The sequence below is a fragment of the Mixia osmundae genome (assembly GCF_000708205.1).
Source record: "Mixia osmundae IAM 14324 unplaced genomic scaffold scaffold_1, whole genome shotgun sequence".
Taxonomy (NCBI): domain Eukaryota; kingdom Fungi; phylum Basidiomycota; class Mixiomycetes; order Mixiales; family Mixiaceae; genus Mixia; species Mixia osmundae.
The window spans coordinates 67,904-81,067 of NW_014575563.1; the positions used below are offsets into that span (position 1 = coordinate 67,904).

General features: G+C 57.6%; 8 protein-coding genes across 8 annotated transcripts; 5 read left to right on the forward strand and 3 right to left on the reverse strand.

Moving 5' to 3' along the window:
- Nucleotides 1–16: 16 nt before the first annotated feature.
- L969DRAFT_44096 (uncharacterized protein) lies at nt 17–2,404 on the forward strand (the record flags this gene model as incomplete). The annotated part of the gene is made up of 1 exon (XM_014714995.1): nt 17–2,404. One exon carries the CDS (start codon nt 17–19, stop codon nt 2,402–2,404), a length of 2,388 nt encoding a protein of 795 aa, XP_014570481.1.
- Nucleotides 2,405–2,543: 139 nt separating this feature from the next.
- Nucleotides 2,544–5,247, reverse strand: L969DRAFT_42674 (uncharacterized protein; the record flags this gene model as incomplete). The annotated part of the gene is made up of 2 exons (XM_014714996.1): nt 2,544–4,490; nt 4,540–5,247. 2 exons carry the CDS (start codon nt 5,245–5,247, stop codon nt 2,544–2,546), a joined length of 2,655 nt encoding a protein of 884 aa, XP_014570482.1.
- A 105-nt stretch (nt 5,248–5,352) lies between these two features.
- Nucleotides 5,353–6,849, forward strand: L969DRAFT_83663 (uncharacterized protein). The gene is made up of 8 exons (XM_014714997.1): nt 5,353–5,580; nt 5,648–5,678; nt 5,740–5,885; nt 5,936–6,124; nt 6,182–6,306; nt 6,370–6,400; nt 6,451–6,551; nt 6,603–6,849. The coding sequence occupies exons 1-8, from the start codon at nt 5,399–5,401 to the stop codon at nt 6,767–6,769; spliced, it is 972 nt and encodes a 323-aa protein (XP_014570483.1). The 5' UTR covers nt 5,353–5,398; the 3' UTR covers nt 6,770–6,849.
- On the forward strand, nt 6,835–8,335 carry L969DRAFT_109816 (uncharacterized protein). Its single transcript, XM_014714998.1, has 4 exons — nt 6,835–6,995; nt 7,044–7,103; nt 7,155–7,346; nt 7,395–8,335. The coding sequence occupies exons 1-4, from the start codon at nt 6,893–6,895 to the stop codon at nt 8,093–8,095; spliced, it is 1,056 nt and encodes a 351-aa protein (XP_014570484.1). The 5' UTR covers nt 6,835–6,892; the 3' UTR covers nt 8,096–8,335.
- Nucleotides 8,122–9,307, reverse strand: L969DRAFT_100385 (uncharacterized protein; the record flags this gene model as incomplete). Its single annotated transcript, XM_014714999.1, has 7 exons — nt 9,112–9,307; nt 8,963–9,058; nt 8,790–8,911; nt 8,655–8,735; nt 8,487–8,593; nt 8,347–8,436; nt 8,122–8,294 (listed from the first exon to the last, which is right to left on the reverse strand). The coding sequence occupies exons 1-7, from the start codon at nt 9,142–9,144 to the stop codon at nt 8,122–8,124; spliced, it is 702 nt and encodes a 233-aa protein (XP_014570485.1). The 5' UTR covers nt 9,145–9,307.
- Nucleotides 9,308–9,324: 17 nt separating this feature from the next.
- L969DRAFT_91306 (uncharacterized protein) lies at nt 9,325–10,564 on the forward strand (the record flags this gene model as incomplete). The annotated part of the gene is made up of 8 exons (XM_014715000.1): nt 9,325–9,456; nt 9,505–9,583; nt 9,634–9,736; nt 9,790–9,911; nt 9,962–10,070; nt 10,123–10,200; nt 10,251–10,362; nt 10,412–10,564. The coding sequence occupies 8 exons, from the start codon at nt 9,325–9,327 to the stop codon at nt 10,562–10,564; spliced, it is 888 nt and encodes a 295-aa protein (XP_014570486.1).
- Nucleotides 10,565–10,903: 339 nt separating this feature from the next.
- Nucleotides 10,904–11,539, forward strand: L969DRAFT_91307 (uncharacterized protein; the record flags this gene model as incomplete). Its single annotated transcript, XM_014715001.1, has 2 exons — nt 10,904–11,017; nt 11,093–11,539. 2 exons carry the CDS (start codon nt 10,904–10,906, stop codon nt 11,537–11,539), a joined length of 561 nt encoding a protein of 186 aa, XP_014570487.1.
- Nucleotides 11,540–11,600: 61 nt separating this feature from the next.
- Nucleotides 11,601–13,015, reverse strand: L969DRAFT_91308 (uncharacterized protein; the record flags this gene model as incomplete). Its single annotated transcript, XM_014715002.1, has 7 exons — nt 11,601–11,654; nt 11,707–12,009; nt 12,059–12,077; nt 12,125–12,229; nt 12,285–12,538; nt 12,594–12,919; nt 12,988–13,015. 7 exons carry the CDS (start codon nt 13,013–13,015, stop codon nt 11,601–11,603), a joined length of 1,089 nt encoding a protein of 362 aa, XP_014570488.1.
- Between the last annotated feature and the right edge of the window lie 149 nt (nt 13,016–13,164).

Sequence of the window (13,164 nt, forward strand, 5' to 3'; positions counted from 1 at the left end):
ACAGATCCACGAGCAGATGGCAGACGTCTCTCTCGCTGACAGCGCGACGCCCGTGCCCTCTACCGCGACAGATGCGACTTCTGAAGCCGCAAGTGCCACCTCCAGACTGCATCCTCACGAAGTCATGCATCACCACGCAGAGCCTCATCATCTCAAGCCAGAGATGCGAGGCAGCTCGAACCTCGATCGCGCAGCCTCGCACCGCCAGTCGATATTCGACATCGAGGCAACCTTACATCACTCTCTCTCGAAGATGCCCAACAGCGAGGGTCGCTCGGCTGGCATGTCGAGCTCGAGCTCGTCCGTGTCGGGAGACTCGAAGGTCTCCTCCCTCCTTCATGGCGAGGACTACCACATGCATCTCCCACCGGCATACACGGGCTCGCCTGGCACGCCAGACGCACCCACACCGCCGCAATTTATCTTTGCAAAGCCGTCTGCGAGGAAAGCCTCTGCGCAGGGTGCACTTGGCTCTGGTACTGCCACACCAGTCCATCCGAGCTCTGTCAATCACAGCCCAAACCCATCGCGGGTGAGCTCGAGCGCGCACGGTGGCGTCGCTCAAGTAGCTGGCAACGGACATCACGCCGATCATAATAAGCACCACAGTCCGCTCCATGATCTGCGTCGATTCCTGAACAATCATCTCCACCATGGTCATCATACAGACAAGCAGTCCCACACTGCACCCTCCACCCCACCGGATACGCCCTCAATTGGCAGCAAGTCCGGCCACGCCACTCCCGCGTTGACGCCCAAGCATTCACGCGGTCACGGAGGTCATAGTCTCGTGATGACCCAGAGGGACTCGCATTCCTCCCACCATTCGCCGGGACGTCACAGCCCGCCCTTTGGGGAGGACCACGCGCATTTGCAAAAGAAGTACGGCAAATGGGGCAAAGTCCTGGGAAGTGGCGCTGGCGGAACGGTTCGGCTGATCAGGCGCTCCAAGGACCACACTGTGTTTGCCGTCAAGGAGTTCAGGCAGAGGCGGCAAGGCGAGCCTGAGAAAGACTACGTCAAGAAGGTGACTGCCGAGTTCACTCTAGGCTCTGCGCTTCATCATCGCAACATCATCCATACCGTCGATATCATCTGCGACCACGGCAAATTCTACGAGGTCATGCAATATGCCGAGTTTGACCTCTTCTCAATCGTCATGTCAGGAAAGATGACGCGGCCAGAGATTTACTGTGTCTTCAGGCAGATCATCGACGGTGTCGATTATCTGCACGAGATGGGTCTCTCGCACCGTGATCTCAAGTTGGACAACTGCGTTATGACGGCTGATAACTGCGTCAAGATTATCGACTTTGGCACTGCCACTGTCTTCAGGTATCCCGGTCAGCTGCCTACGATGGCCAATGGCATCGTCGGAAGCGATCCTTATCTGGCACCAGAGGTGCTGGGCAAGGCAGACTACGATCCCAGAGCGGTCGATGTCTGGTCGGTCGGCATCATCTTCATGTGTATGATCCTTCGGAGATTTCCCTGGAAGCTGCCGGACACGCGTACCGATGCCTCGTACCGTCTCTACGTCAACTCGCATCCGGAGCTGTGTGCGCCTCTTGCTGAACCTAAGACTGCGGGCCGCTGGTCGCCTAAAAGGACGCTGAGCACTGCTTCGCTGAATCATCGGGGCAATCAGAGCGGTACCTCGACGCCCATGCTGCAAGGTGAATCTCGTAATTGCGGCAGCTCGGGAACATCGCTCTCTGCGACTTCTTCCATCTTTCATGCACCATCCTCGCCCGGCGATTCTGGCTATTCGACCGGACAAGGCACATCGATGTCGGAGGACGAGAGCCTGCCGGACAAGCAGCGTCACAAAGACAAGCATGAGCTTGCTTTCACGACACTTGATCGAACGGCGTCGCCCGAATCCGTCTCTGGAGCAGATTCCTCGCCAACAAAGGGGGGTTCTAATGCTGCCAGACTGCTCGACAGCAAAGCGCCGTCTACAGATGCACCAGAGCGCGACGCTGCCCATTCTGCTGCCTCACAGTCATCATTCTCGAGTGGTAGTACGTCTCAGAGCGTGTCTTCATCGCGGCCGCCCGTCGAACGTATGGCCACGGCTCGCTCACAGGCTGCCTCAATCTCGTCACAAGCGACATGGGACACCGGCGCGGCAGACAGCATCTTCCGACTGATCCCGCGAGAATCGCGCACGGCACTGACGAGCATGCTTACTATACAAGCTTCTCGGCGGTGTACGCTCGCAGATCTACTCAGAGGTGGCGAGGGTGACGACGAAGATATGTCACAAGCCGATCCGTGGATCTCCTCAATCAGGACTTGCATCGACAACGATCAACATGGCAAAAGTATCATCGGACACGATGACGAGGACTATCATAAGCACATCAAGATACCGCCTGCGCCTGTCAAGCTTGGCAAATGAGAAACAAACCTCGCTTTCCTTGTATACAGTCGTGCCCAACCTTGATGCGCATATGCATCTCATCTGCTTGTCTCACGCTGCCTGACCGTGCAATGAACATTACATGGTACATAGTGACAAACTGATTAAAGATTAATGATCAAGTGAGGCCGGCTTCGCTGGCGATGGATTCCAGAGCGTCCACGAGCACGTTGTAGGAAGTCATGAGATTGTGATCCGCTCCAGGCACAAGGCTCACGTCCACTCGAGGTAACGTCTGAGCGAGCCATTGGATGCTCGACACGGGTATGCGATCATCCTTCTCGCCGTACCAGATCTTGACGGGACAGGCAAGCTCGGCATACTCGAAGCCTTTCGGTCTGCGCTCGTCGAGCAATACAAGCAGGTCGTTGCTGCTGCCCTGTGACTCAGCGTGCGATGCTTTGATGAGAGCTTCGGTGGTGTCGAATATAGGCGCGGCAGGTTTAGCCTTGTGGGAAGTACGGCGGGTGGGCATCGAGACGCCGCTCTGGATTGAGCTCATCGACGAGGAGGTGGGCATTTCAGGCATTGGCTCGGTCGAGCGACGCGACATCGATCTCCCTTTGCTCCCTTTGCCAAGGCTCAGAGAGCGCTTCCTTCGAGGCTTCGAAGGCGGCGACGACTCGAGTAGATCATTGTCCGGCGCAGGCGAACTTGGTGGACTCTTCAAACTGAAAGACTTCCGGAAGCTTCGCCTACGGCCTTCTGCGCTCGTTCTTGGACTGGCAGTCTCGGCCTCGGCAGTGACTACCCCTAGCGAGCTAGATGGCTTGACATAGCCAATGCCTCTCATTTGTATCTCGGGGGGCTTGCCCAACTTCATCGTCTGGACGTGCCATTCTGCCGCCTGTGCTGTCCGAATGACGCCTGAGGGGACGTATTTCAGCCATCGGTACGCGCTGTCGGGAGTACCAGCAACCCAAGGAGCCAACAGGTGCACTGAGCCTGATAGTCGATCGGTTTGAGCGAGCACTGCGCTCGTGGCGAGGCAGTAAGGTGCACCGGCAGAATGAGCGAGCAAGCTTACGCGAGGGAGGTCGAGGCGGTCGAGCACTTCTACCATGACAGATGTCCACGGTATCAACCCGCGCTGCGCAACCGGTATATTGCTTGAGCGACCGAGGCCCCAGCGATCGACACAGATCAGCCGAAGGCCAAGCGCCTGTGCAAGCTCGTCATACAGCCCGACGAGGTACCGCACCGCACCCAAGCCAAGAAAGACGAGCACCGGATGTCCTTCGGGGACGCCAACATCTGCCAGGGATATCGTCAAGCCGTGATGAGGAGGGCACTCGAGCTGAAGCAATCGGGTCAGGCGCGACGATCGAATGAATCGGGCGACTTCTTCCTTCGCCTTGCTTGAGGGGTCGCTGTCGAGCGCACACAGTATGTCTGGCACGGTATCCCCGTGGTCGTTGAGGCTAGTGGCCGAGTCCGAGCCTAGCTGAGTGTTAGTGCTGCTTGGGAAGTGCTGCAATAATGGCAAGGCTTTTTGCGCTTTTCCGTTGCTGTCCAGCAGAGCAGCTTTATGGCGATTGATGATGTCTGTGATGCTAGGTATAGCTGTCCCGCTGGCACTGGACTCCGCAGCTGTACAGAAGCTCATATGCTCGGTCGAGGACGTGTCACTGAACGGTGAGATCACTTCGGCTGATCGACGAGGCGAGACTGCGAGGATAGACAGCGAACGGGCACGGCTTGCGATCTGGTTGGTGACAGGGACCGGCTCTGGCGACGGTGCGCTGGGTGCAGTGATCGGCGCGTGTGCGGTCGCGGGGGGCGGTGAGGGTGACCGCGTTGCGGAGGGCGATTTCTCCGGAGAACTGGCAGGTGAAAGGGCACCTGTTCCTTTCCTGTTCATGCGAGCCGCAGAGGATAGTCGGGGCGAGATGGCGGGGCGTTGAGGTAGGACCCGTGCTGAAGACAAGTTGGGTGCAGTCATGCTGGCAGGCGAGCTAGCGGCAGAGCCTGCAGCCCGAGGCGAGCGTGATTCTGTGCGAGGCGATAGCAGATCGGGAGATGGGGTCTGGGTTGGGTTGACGAAGCCTAAGCCTGGATTACGTTTCTGCAGGCTTGGATCAGCGCCTCGCTTGCTGTGTGTGGTTGGCGCGCACCTCTACGTTGTTCGAGGGCATGTCCATGGATGCAGTGAGCTTGACGAACTCGCTGGCCAGCTCGTCATTCTGCGTGTAGGCAGAAACGACAGGCTCGTCTTGGCCACTCGCTTTGCTAGCCGAAGGTGAGAGCTGTCGTGTGCGTTTGCCAAACTGAGGCTGTCCGGCGAGGGCGAGCCGATTGAGATCTGAATTGAGCTGACCATTGGCGAGCTGGGGTGACCTGTTGCGCGCAGAGGTCGTCGACAACTGCGAAACCGATAGAGCGGGCGTCGGCGCTTGAGACGAGGTGAAAGGCGAGCTCGTGCTTGGCGTGGCAGACGACGAGATGGCGCTATTCTTGCGTGCTAGGGCTGTCCTGGCAGTTTGACTTGCGCTGGACCGCCTGCTGGCGTGTATCTGATCTAGCTGAGCTTGTGTCAGGCTGATGTAGCCGGGTTCCGGGCTCGGAGAGTCGCCCTGCTGATGCTCAGACTCTGGCGTGGGATCGCCATTGGCAACGCCAGGCGAGTGCGTCCGCGGTCTCGTGCTGCGCCGTCGTCTGACGGGAGCGAGGACGACTGGCTCACCTGACAAGGCCTCGCTGCCTGCTGTACTCTGGGCGATCCAATGCTGTTGTGTGCTTGGGCCAGGCGAGCCATGTTGCTGAGAGTTCAGGTCGTCGATGTTGGCAGACCGTCTGTGAGGGTACTGAGCAAAGTATGACATCCTCGGAGTGTCATGCGGGTCACAGGACCTCTCAGGAAGCCTCTGTCGGGCCTACAGAGCCTCTGACCATGGCCGACTGTCGCTGACACAAAGACTCGCGCCCAGCTCGGCGCCTGGCTAGCTGGCCTGCCCGGCAAGCGAGCATCTCGATATGCACACCATCACAGCACCGAGCGAGCCTCTCTTCCGCTCGAGATGCACGCTCGGCGAAGGACCACTCTACGAGGCTCGCACCAATACACTCCATTTCGTCGACATCGGCAAGAACACGGTCCATCATCTCGAGCTGGACGGCTTACAGTGCGAGACCGATTACTACAGACATCCAGTGACGTGTGTCGCTCTCCTCTCTACCGTCTGGAGCCATCTAGTCTTACATCCCGCCCCCGCCGACGGACAGAGTGATCGTGCTCCGACACGACCATCCAGGCGTACGCGCTTTGCCGTGTCAGCCAGCCTTGAAGCGCAGATGCGAGCTGGACCAGCTTGCAGTTCCTATGCGCAGCACTTCGTGGATTCGCCTACATACCCGCACGCCTTGCTAGCTCGAGCGCAGAGAAGCCCGCTCCTATCACCTACCTATCTCGCGCTTTCTCGACCGACCTCGAGCCGCACAGGATGTTCAACGACGGAATCTGGTAGGTTGTTGCTCGCGGATGGAGCTATCGACGGCTCACGTGTTGATCAGCGATGCACGCGGACGATTCTTTGCGGGCAGCAAGATGATCAGAGGCAGGGACTCGAGGCCGGAGACCAAGCCTGGCTCTCTGTTCAAAGTGACTCAAGAGGAGCTTCACAGCGATGCCGGGCCGAAACAAGTCAAGACTGACCTGACCATCCCCAACGGTATGGGCTTCACTTCCGACAACAGAACCCTGTACTTGCCCGTTACGATTGCTCGCCATGCAGTCTCTGATGATCATGCATCATGCAGCTACCTCACCGACACGGAGACTAACCGGATCCTCGCGTTCGACTACGACCTCGACACTGGCGATTTCACGAACGAGCGGCTCTGGGTAGAGCCGTCTGGCCCAGGGATGCCCGACGGCTGTTGCAGTGAGCATACCAATCCGATGACAGTCGAACAGAGTATCACTCATATGGCAATCTAACCGACAGTGGACGTCGACGATCACCTATGGTCAGCAAAGTGCGCCAGACCAAGTACTCTCATAGAGACTGAAGCTAAAGAGTGTGCAGATTCGGCGGCGCAGCAATAGAGCGCTTCAATCCATCAGGCGATGCCGTGCTCCGTATCGACTTTCCGACGGCGCTCAATATCACCGCCTGTGTCTTCGGAGGTGCGCAGTACTATAGAGAGATGGTGGCAAAGACCTGACGCAGACATTCAGGCAAAGACATGGCGACCCTGTACGTGACCACAGCGTCGCTAGAGGAAAGCAAAGACGATACGCCCGAGAACCTCGCAAAGTATACAGAGTCTGGCAATCTCTTTGCGATCGATCTCGGCGCATATGGAATCAAGGGCCGACCCCGATTCGAGTTTGCATCGAGCTAACTTATCGAGCCTCCATTGCATGCCATGGCCCTCTGCGCGTCACGTTCACCGCGAGCGCGTCTTTGAGGTCTCCTCGCTCGCTTCGTGCAATCGTGTGCGTCACTGGAGACGGCGCGCAGATGAATGTACTGCACCAGATGGCTACAAGCAAGCCAGACGGCCAAACGCATGCTGTCCACGAACTGTGTGGTCATGAAGGAGCCCGTTTGGGCCACAGACCCGTATCGTGCGCTCTGACATGCTACAGGCCGGACCGAGCTCAGCGGTTGGACAGTGGCCATGCTCAGCTCGCCGCTCAGAAGATGCAAGATCAGCTTGCGCATCATGCCTAGAGGTAGGCAGCCCGCACAGCGCCTGCATGCCGGCTCACACGGCTTTCTGACAGACATGCTCATCTCTCTGTCCGTCGCCAAGGCGCCTGACTCCTTGGCGTCGACCAGCCCCATCGACAACAGGCCACCCAAGCTCCATATCGTACCCAATAAGCTAGGCCATCCGTACTATGACCCAGGACACCTGGGACCGAGCAGCTACATCCTCTGCTCGCGCCCATTCCTCAACGCAGTCCTGGCTCGTCGTAAGTAGCGCCTCGTCATACCAGTCAAGCACGCACCTGCTGAATCAGCACTTGCAGCACAAGAGGCAAAACGACTGTCGTACGGCGCCGAATTGACGAGCACGCTGCCGCTCAGGCTGACCCACGAGCTGCGTGTGCGTGTCGAACAAGAGCTCACTCAGCTTTGGCGACGACACCGCGCTTCACCTCACAAGGCAACACAGCGGCCGGCATGGCTACTACGTCGACTGTCGCAGGCTGAAGCCGGTCACATCGCAACCAGGCTCCCGCAGGAATCGCCAGACGACATGGCCGCTCTGATCTCGCTGGACTCGTCCGATCTGCGGACCCATTTTGGCGCACACATGGATGCCGATGCTTACTCGAGCTTGCGGCCCACGCGTGCTGCCACAGAGCTACCTAGAAGGCGCCTGCCCATTTATGACCTTGGTGGCCTCTTCACCGAGCGTTTTGCAGGTTCACCCGGCGCGGACGTGTTCAATTCAGAGGCTCAGTCGGTACAACGCACGATCTCACGGCGACTTGCAGCGATCGAAGAAGGGCTGATCAGTCGCAATGTTTTGTCTCGCAAGCCGAGCCATAGGCTGACCTCGGTCTACGCATTAGCAAGCCACCAGACAGAGCTAGTGCCGCTTCTTGTTGCACTCTGGCGATGCAGACTCTGGGAAGGCGAGGGATGGCAGAGCGGCGACGGGTTCGGTATCGAGAAAGCACGCTTCGATCTGGTTGTACCGGCAAGCAACAGCTAAGGGCTGCAGAGTACAATGCAATGGTGCTATGCCGCAATCTCCATGCTCTTTCCTGCCTGCTCGTTCGCCCATAACGCTGGGCCGAACAGTGGTAGCTCATTGCCAGGCACAAACAGACGCTCGACGCCAGATTCTTCGATGATGGCCATTCTGATCGTGCCTCCTGAGGAACCATCCCTTGACATGGCCAATGCGAGCGCTGCGATTCGCTGCTTGAGCTCGCGCTACCCTAGACGATCAACGACACTCACCGTTTCTGACAAAATCGACCGTCTGTTGCTTCGACCAACCTGGCCGATAATTCGAGTCGCAGAAGCCGTAGATGTATGTCGAGCCACTCCCTGTGCGACAGCATGAATATGTGAGGATGCACCTGATGCCGTGTACTTGCCGCCTATCGCCCATGGAGCTTTGAAGAGGCCGCCTCCGAGAGGGATGTTGTAGACTGAGGCGCCGTCGATCTTGTCCCAGCCAGCGACGATGATGCCAGCACTCAACCTGCAGCCAGGCAGAGGCAGCACGTCAACGGATGAGCAGGCACTCCTGCTTCACTACGCACTGATCCTTGTTGCCGTAGCAGAGCGACTGGAAGAGTGTAGCGGCGGTATGGACAGAGGGAGGTTGATTGCCATGCTGCATGCTATCTCGCGATGTCTGAGCACAAGTCAGTTACGCAGAGCCTTGGTCAACTCACGTATGCATCTGGAGATGGTAGTGGACGATATCCGCTACTGCCTGGGTGTCTGCAGCCGAGCCAGAGCGACAGCAATAGATGCGATCGTGGATGTGCGTCAGCTTGTCTGTCACGCGATTGGCCTGCATGCTGCATCAGGCTGATCAACGGCGACCATGCAGGGCAGAACGAACGATGTAGGAGCCCGTCGTAGTGCGCGAATCGGCGCCAATGACGACACCTCCTTCGAAAGCGACGGCCATGATGGATGTGCCCAGATTGACTTCACCCTGTTGGGCCTAAGTCAGCCTTTCTGGTGTACTCGCCCACAAGACCGACTTGCCCGCTTGAGGTGCGCAAAGTCAGGTGCCTGCATGTCGACTCAGCCGCTGAGAGTGCCGGCAAAGTTGAGATTGGCTCGCTGCTGCCGGACGTGTGCGACGTGGACGCGTCACCGACCCGCTTGACGCTCAATCCTGGCTCAAAGGCAGCCATACAACGTGCGAGCGGCGTCAAGAGGTGGCACGCCCGCAACGGAGCATACAATCGGCTCGTCATGTCGACTCCAAGCAAGTCTCTGGCCGAGATAGACACCCAATTAGCACAACTCGTCCATGCTACTTCTGCCGGCGCTGCGCTACCGCCACACCAGTCAACACAGGCCAAATCAGCAATAAGAGATGGCAAGGTGTGCCCCCTCTGCCTGGCCCCTCTTCACGCTCATTGGATCGGGCAGATCGCGATGGCCACCTCTGGTCTCCTCACGCTCGGCCTGAGCTCACGGGCGCCCTCCCAAGCAGACATCCTGCATGGTCGTGCGCATGAATCTGCGTGGCTTCTGTGTCAGTGCTCAGTTGGCTAGCAGGCAATATTCTCGAGTATTCTGCCCTCTACTCGATTCGGTCACACGACGTCCCATCTTTCGAGCGCTTCATGGCACAGCTGTCACCTTATTGGACCACCCATAGGTCAGTCACTGCATCGATGCTGAGCTCTCGGGAGCTCACACTATCCCAAATAGAGATCTTCAACCGCCATCCTCTTGGCGAAGCGCGCTCATCGGTCTCAGCCTGCTTCAACTCCTCGCAAAGAATGAGATCGGCCGCTTCCACACGGTTCTCGAGACGCTCTCGGGCGCAGAGAGTACACATTGCTGTCTGTGCGACGATGCAACGGGCTAATAAAGGCAGCAGGTACCAAACGCTCCATGGCTAAATCCCCCAACGCGAGCAGCCTGCTCGACGAGCCCAACGTCCGCTTTCCCATCGAGCTCGAGAGATGGCTCATGGAAGGCTCCTACAGGCTAGTCTTTCCACGGGCACTCAGCTGCTGCGCTGACATGAAGGCATTGCAGCAAAGTATGGCTCGCGCGCAACTCGCCACCGCTCCCAGAAGCACAGTTCTTCCTCGATCAGCTCATGGGCACAATCAGGTACGACTCTTGCTCCCACACGAAGCTCAGCTGAACTCAGAGATGCATAGGAACGAGATTGCATCTTGCGGCGAAAAGGCCTATTCTGTGTTACCCCTGCGCGACGCTGCTACCCTGCTCTTCTTCAGCGACGCAGAAGAGCTGTCAGATTTCATCAAACAGGTAAGCTCCATTTACGTCGAGTGTGCAGCGCTCATGCACTGCTCGACAGCGTCCCGGTTGGTCAGTCGACCAAGCATCGCAATGCGTCCGATTCGCCGATTCCGCAAAAGGCATCGCGTCGGACGCATCCGAGGACTTGCCCAAACAGCGCTTGATAGAGACACATCTCGCATACGCCAGAGAACTCGAGAGCATTGTATAAAGTGCAACATCATCAGTCAGCCGTCCCGAGCGAGCTTCAGTCTCCTTGTGAGCAGACGAACAGATCCGGTGAAACTGTCGTTTGCCAGCTGCACGCATGTGGTGCAACCGCACCAAAAGTACAAGCAGGCCTGCTGAAGCTACGTCTGTCGACCAGGAGCACCTCCGATGACGGGCTAGACTACGCTCAGAAGCTTAAGCGTCGATCATTCTCGTTTTGGGCCAATCGAATTGACGCGTTCTAAAGGTGACTACTAGACAACTTCCTGCCACGGCATTCGAATCCAGCAAAGCGACGCTTCTTCTCGGCTCACTTTTGAGACAAATACAATGGCATGAGATGGCCACTGAGCCCTACACGACGAGAGCACCCAAACATGCAGGCCTCCACCCCACGACAGCTTCGAATCAAGACATGGCCGACATTGTGCGTGATTCCGACACTGAGCCGTATGTGAGCAGATCGGGCTAGGTGCTGCAGCTTATAGTGTCGATATGAGCCGCCGTAGATCTGACGTGCTTTGCTTAGATGGCCCGCAAGATCGGCGCCGGCAATGGCGTTGCAATGTACCAACCACACAAGCCTCGCACGCTTGTGCGCGACAATGCTTACATCTACAAAGAGTTCGATACTCAGCATGACCACGAGGACCCCAGATGCAAGGAATGTCGAACATCAGACTTAAGCCCGTCGGCCGGCAAGTCCGCACTCGTCGGTTCGATCGGGCGCCCATTCAAAAAGGTTTTCGCGCAGTATGCGTGCCGATCCTTGACTGCCAGAGGTGACAAGCTAAGGTCATCGACGCGGCGAACGTTTCCAGACAGGACCTCTGAATTGGCGGCCATGTATGGACTCGGCTTTCAGGTTGTTGTTCTCTTGATCTGTCTTGTAGTGTCCTGTATGACGAGAGCTTGCAAGATCTGGCGGCGAATCAACTGTCCTGCTGAGTCCACGGCTTCCGGCATTCGAAGCTGATGCCAAAGGCCGAGCACCTACAGCCTTGCGGTCATGCACACAGACGTGCAATGATGAGACTTTACCGAGAATCTCTCTTGCGTAGTACAACATCGCGGAGTTCTTCCACTTTTCCCTGTAGCGGGGCATGAGACTTCTGAGAATACCAGATAAGAAAGTTGACGTACTCGACTGGCCAGATACGCGGCAAGCCCGAAGCTGGCGCCAAAGTAGCCCAGTATTCGGATGCCACTGCTTTGCGCGCCCGAAAGACCGCCAAAGAGCATAACGATCATCTCCACAGCCAGTGCACAGAGGGCGGTGCTGAGTGCGCTCGTCCAAGCCACCATGAAGAAAAGCGAGACGATGTGCAGGGCAGCCAGAGTTACGTAGGGTATCAGTACAAAGAGACCGATGTGCGACCAGAACGCTGCAAAGGCGGCCCGCCCCTCGAGCAATGGCACAAAGAACAGTGTCGCCACTAGCGTTGACTGTGGACAAGATCAGGCAGGCCTAAGGCGGGGACATTCCCTGACTTACTGGCAGCGCAACATACATACTGCGGCAGTGATCAGCTTAAGCACGTGAGGAGATACTGAGACTCACGCTATCACCGGATTGTATACAACTGACAAGCACTGCTCGACGGCGACGAGTTTGCCTGCGCTCGAGAGCACGAATCCGACGAGCGCAAACATTGCCCAGATGTTACTAGAGCGTTCTCTTGAGCACGCACGTCAGGATCACAGATGCTGAGTGGACCTACAAGGGGCCGCCGCGCTGTAGATTGGCGAGGCCAACGAAGCCGCATGTTGCAATGACGAGGATGATCGTTGGGCGCGAGATGTTGCGCAGACCGAGGTTACTGGTCAGAACGAGGACGAGGAGGGGTACGAATGCGGTTAGCATTTGGACTGTTGCAGGCGCAATGTGTGCAAATGCGATGCTGGCAAGGGCGATGCCTAGAGCATGAAAGATGCCGATTGGCGCCGAAAGCTGTACAAAATGAGACCATCCGAGCTGTGCGCTCGTTCGTTGGTATAGGCCAGGCCAGCATGAACGCCGAGGAGCGCACCTGCAGCGCTGGTAGGCCCTCGAGCAGTCGCGTGACTCGACCGATGCATGCGAGAATGGCGAGGGCAAAGAGTGACGCTAGGGAGCTCATGAGGAACGGGTAGGGGTAGTCGAGCGCTTCGGGGTCAAAGACTGCTCGGTTGAGGAAGAGCATGATGACGGTCAAGACGATGAAGATCGTGCCAACGGTCAACGCGGGAACTCGTGATCGCTCGGTCGGGTCGAGCAAGTCATCGTAGGGCCTCGAGCTGGATGGACCAGGTGGGAGGAGGGACTGCTGAGCCTCTGTCTGACCATCGTCCATGGTACCTGTTTCCGCTAGCTCGTCTGCGCAGGAAAGGATCGAGAACAGGATTGAGCGTGCACTCTGGGAGCATCTCTGTAGGATGACTGACAAGCTTGCTCCGCGTTTGAAATAGGCATGGTGTGCAGTCACGAGTGCTGACGCTGAGCATCGCTACTCGCTGAGGTATCGCATCGCTGTCTGGACGCCGACGCTTGAAGCTTGACGACGAGGCACTCGCACTGGCGTGACGCGCGCTGTGCTGTCGAGCTGTCACGCTTTTTGAGGC

Bases quoted from the DNA above. Each gene is read 5' to 3' on its own strand.
- L969DRAFT_109816 (XM_014714998.1), top strand. From the start codon at position 6,893: ATGTACTGCACCAGATGGCTACAAGCAAGCCAGACGGCCAAACGCATG. The intron at 6,996-7,043 runs GTGCGCTCTGAC...GCGGTTGGACAG, and splicing joins TTGGGCCACAGACCCGTATC to TGGCCATGCTCAGCTCGCCG. The intron at 7,347-7,394 runs GTAAGTAGCGCC...CTGCTGAATCAG, and splicing joins CAACGCAGTCCTGGCTCGTC to CACTTGCAGCACAAGAGGCA.
- L969DRAFT_83663 (XM_014714997.1), top strand. From the start codon at position 5,399: ATGCACACCATCACAGCACCGAGCGAGCCTCTCTTCCGCTCGAGATGC. The intron at 5,581-5,647 runs GTGTGTCGCTCT...GCCGACGGACAG, and splicing joins TACTACAGACATCCAGTGAC to AGTGATCGTGCTCCGACACG. The intron at 6,307-6,369 runs GTGAGCATACCA...TCTAACCGACAG, and splicing joins GATGCCCGACGGCTGTTGCA to TGGACGTCGACGATCACCTA.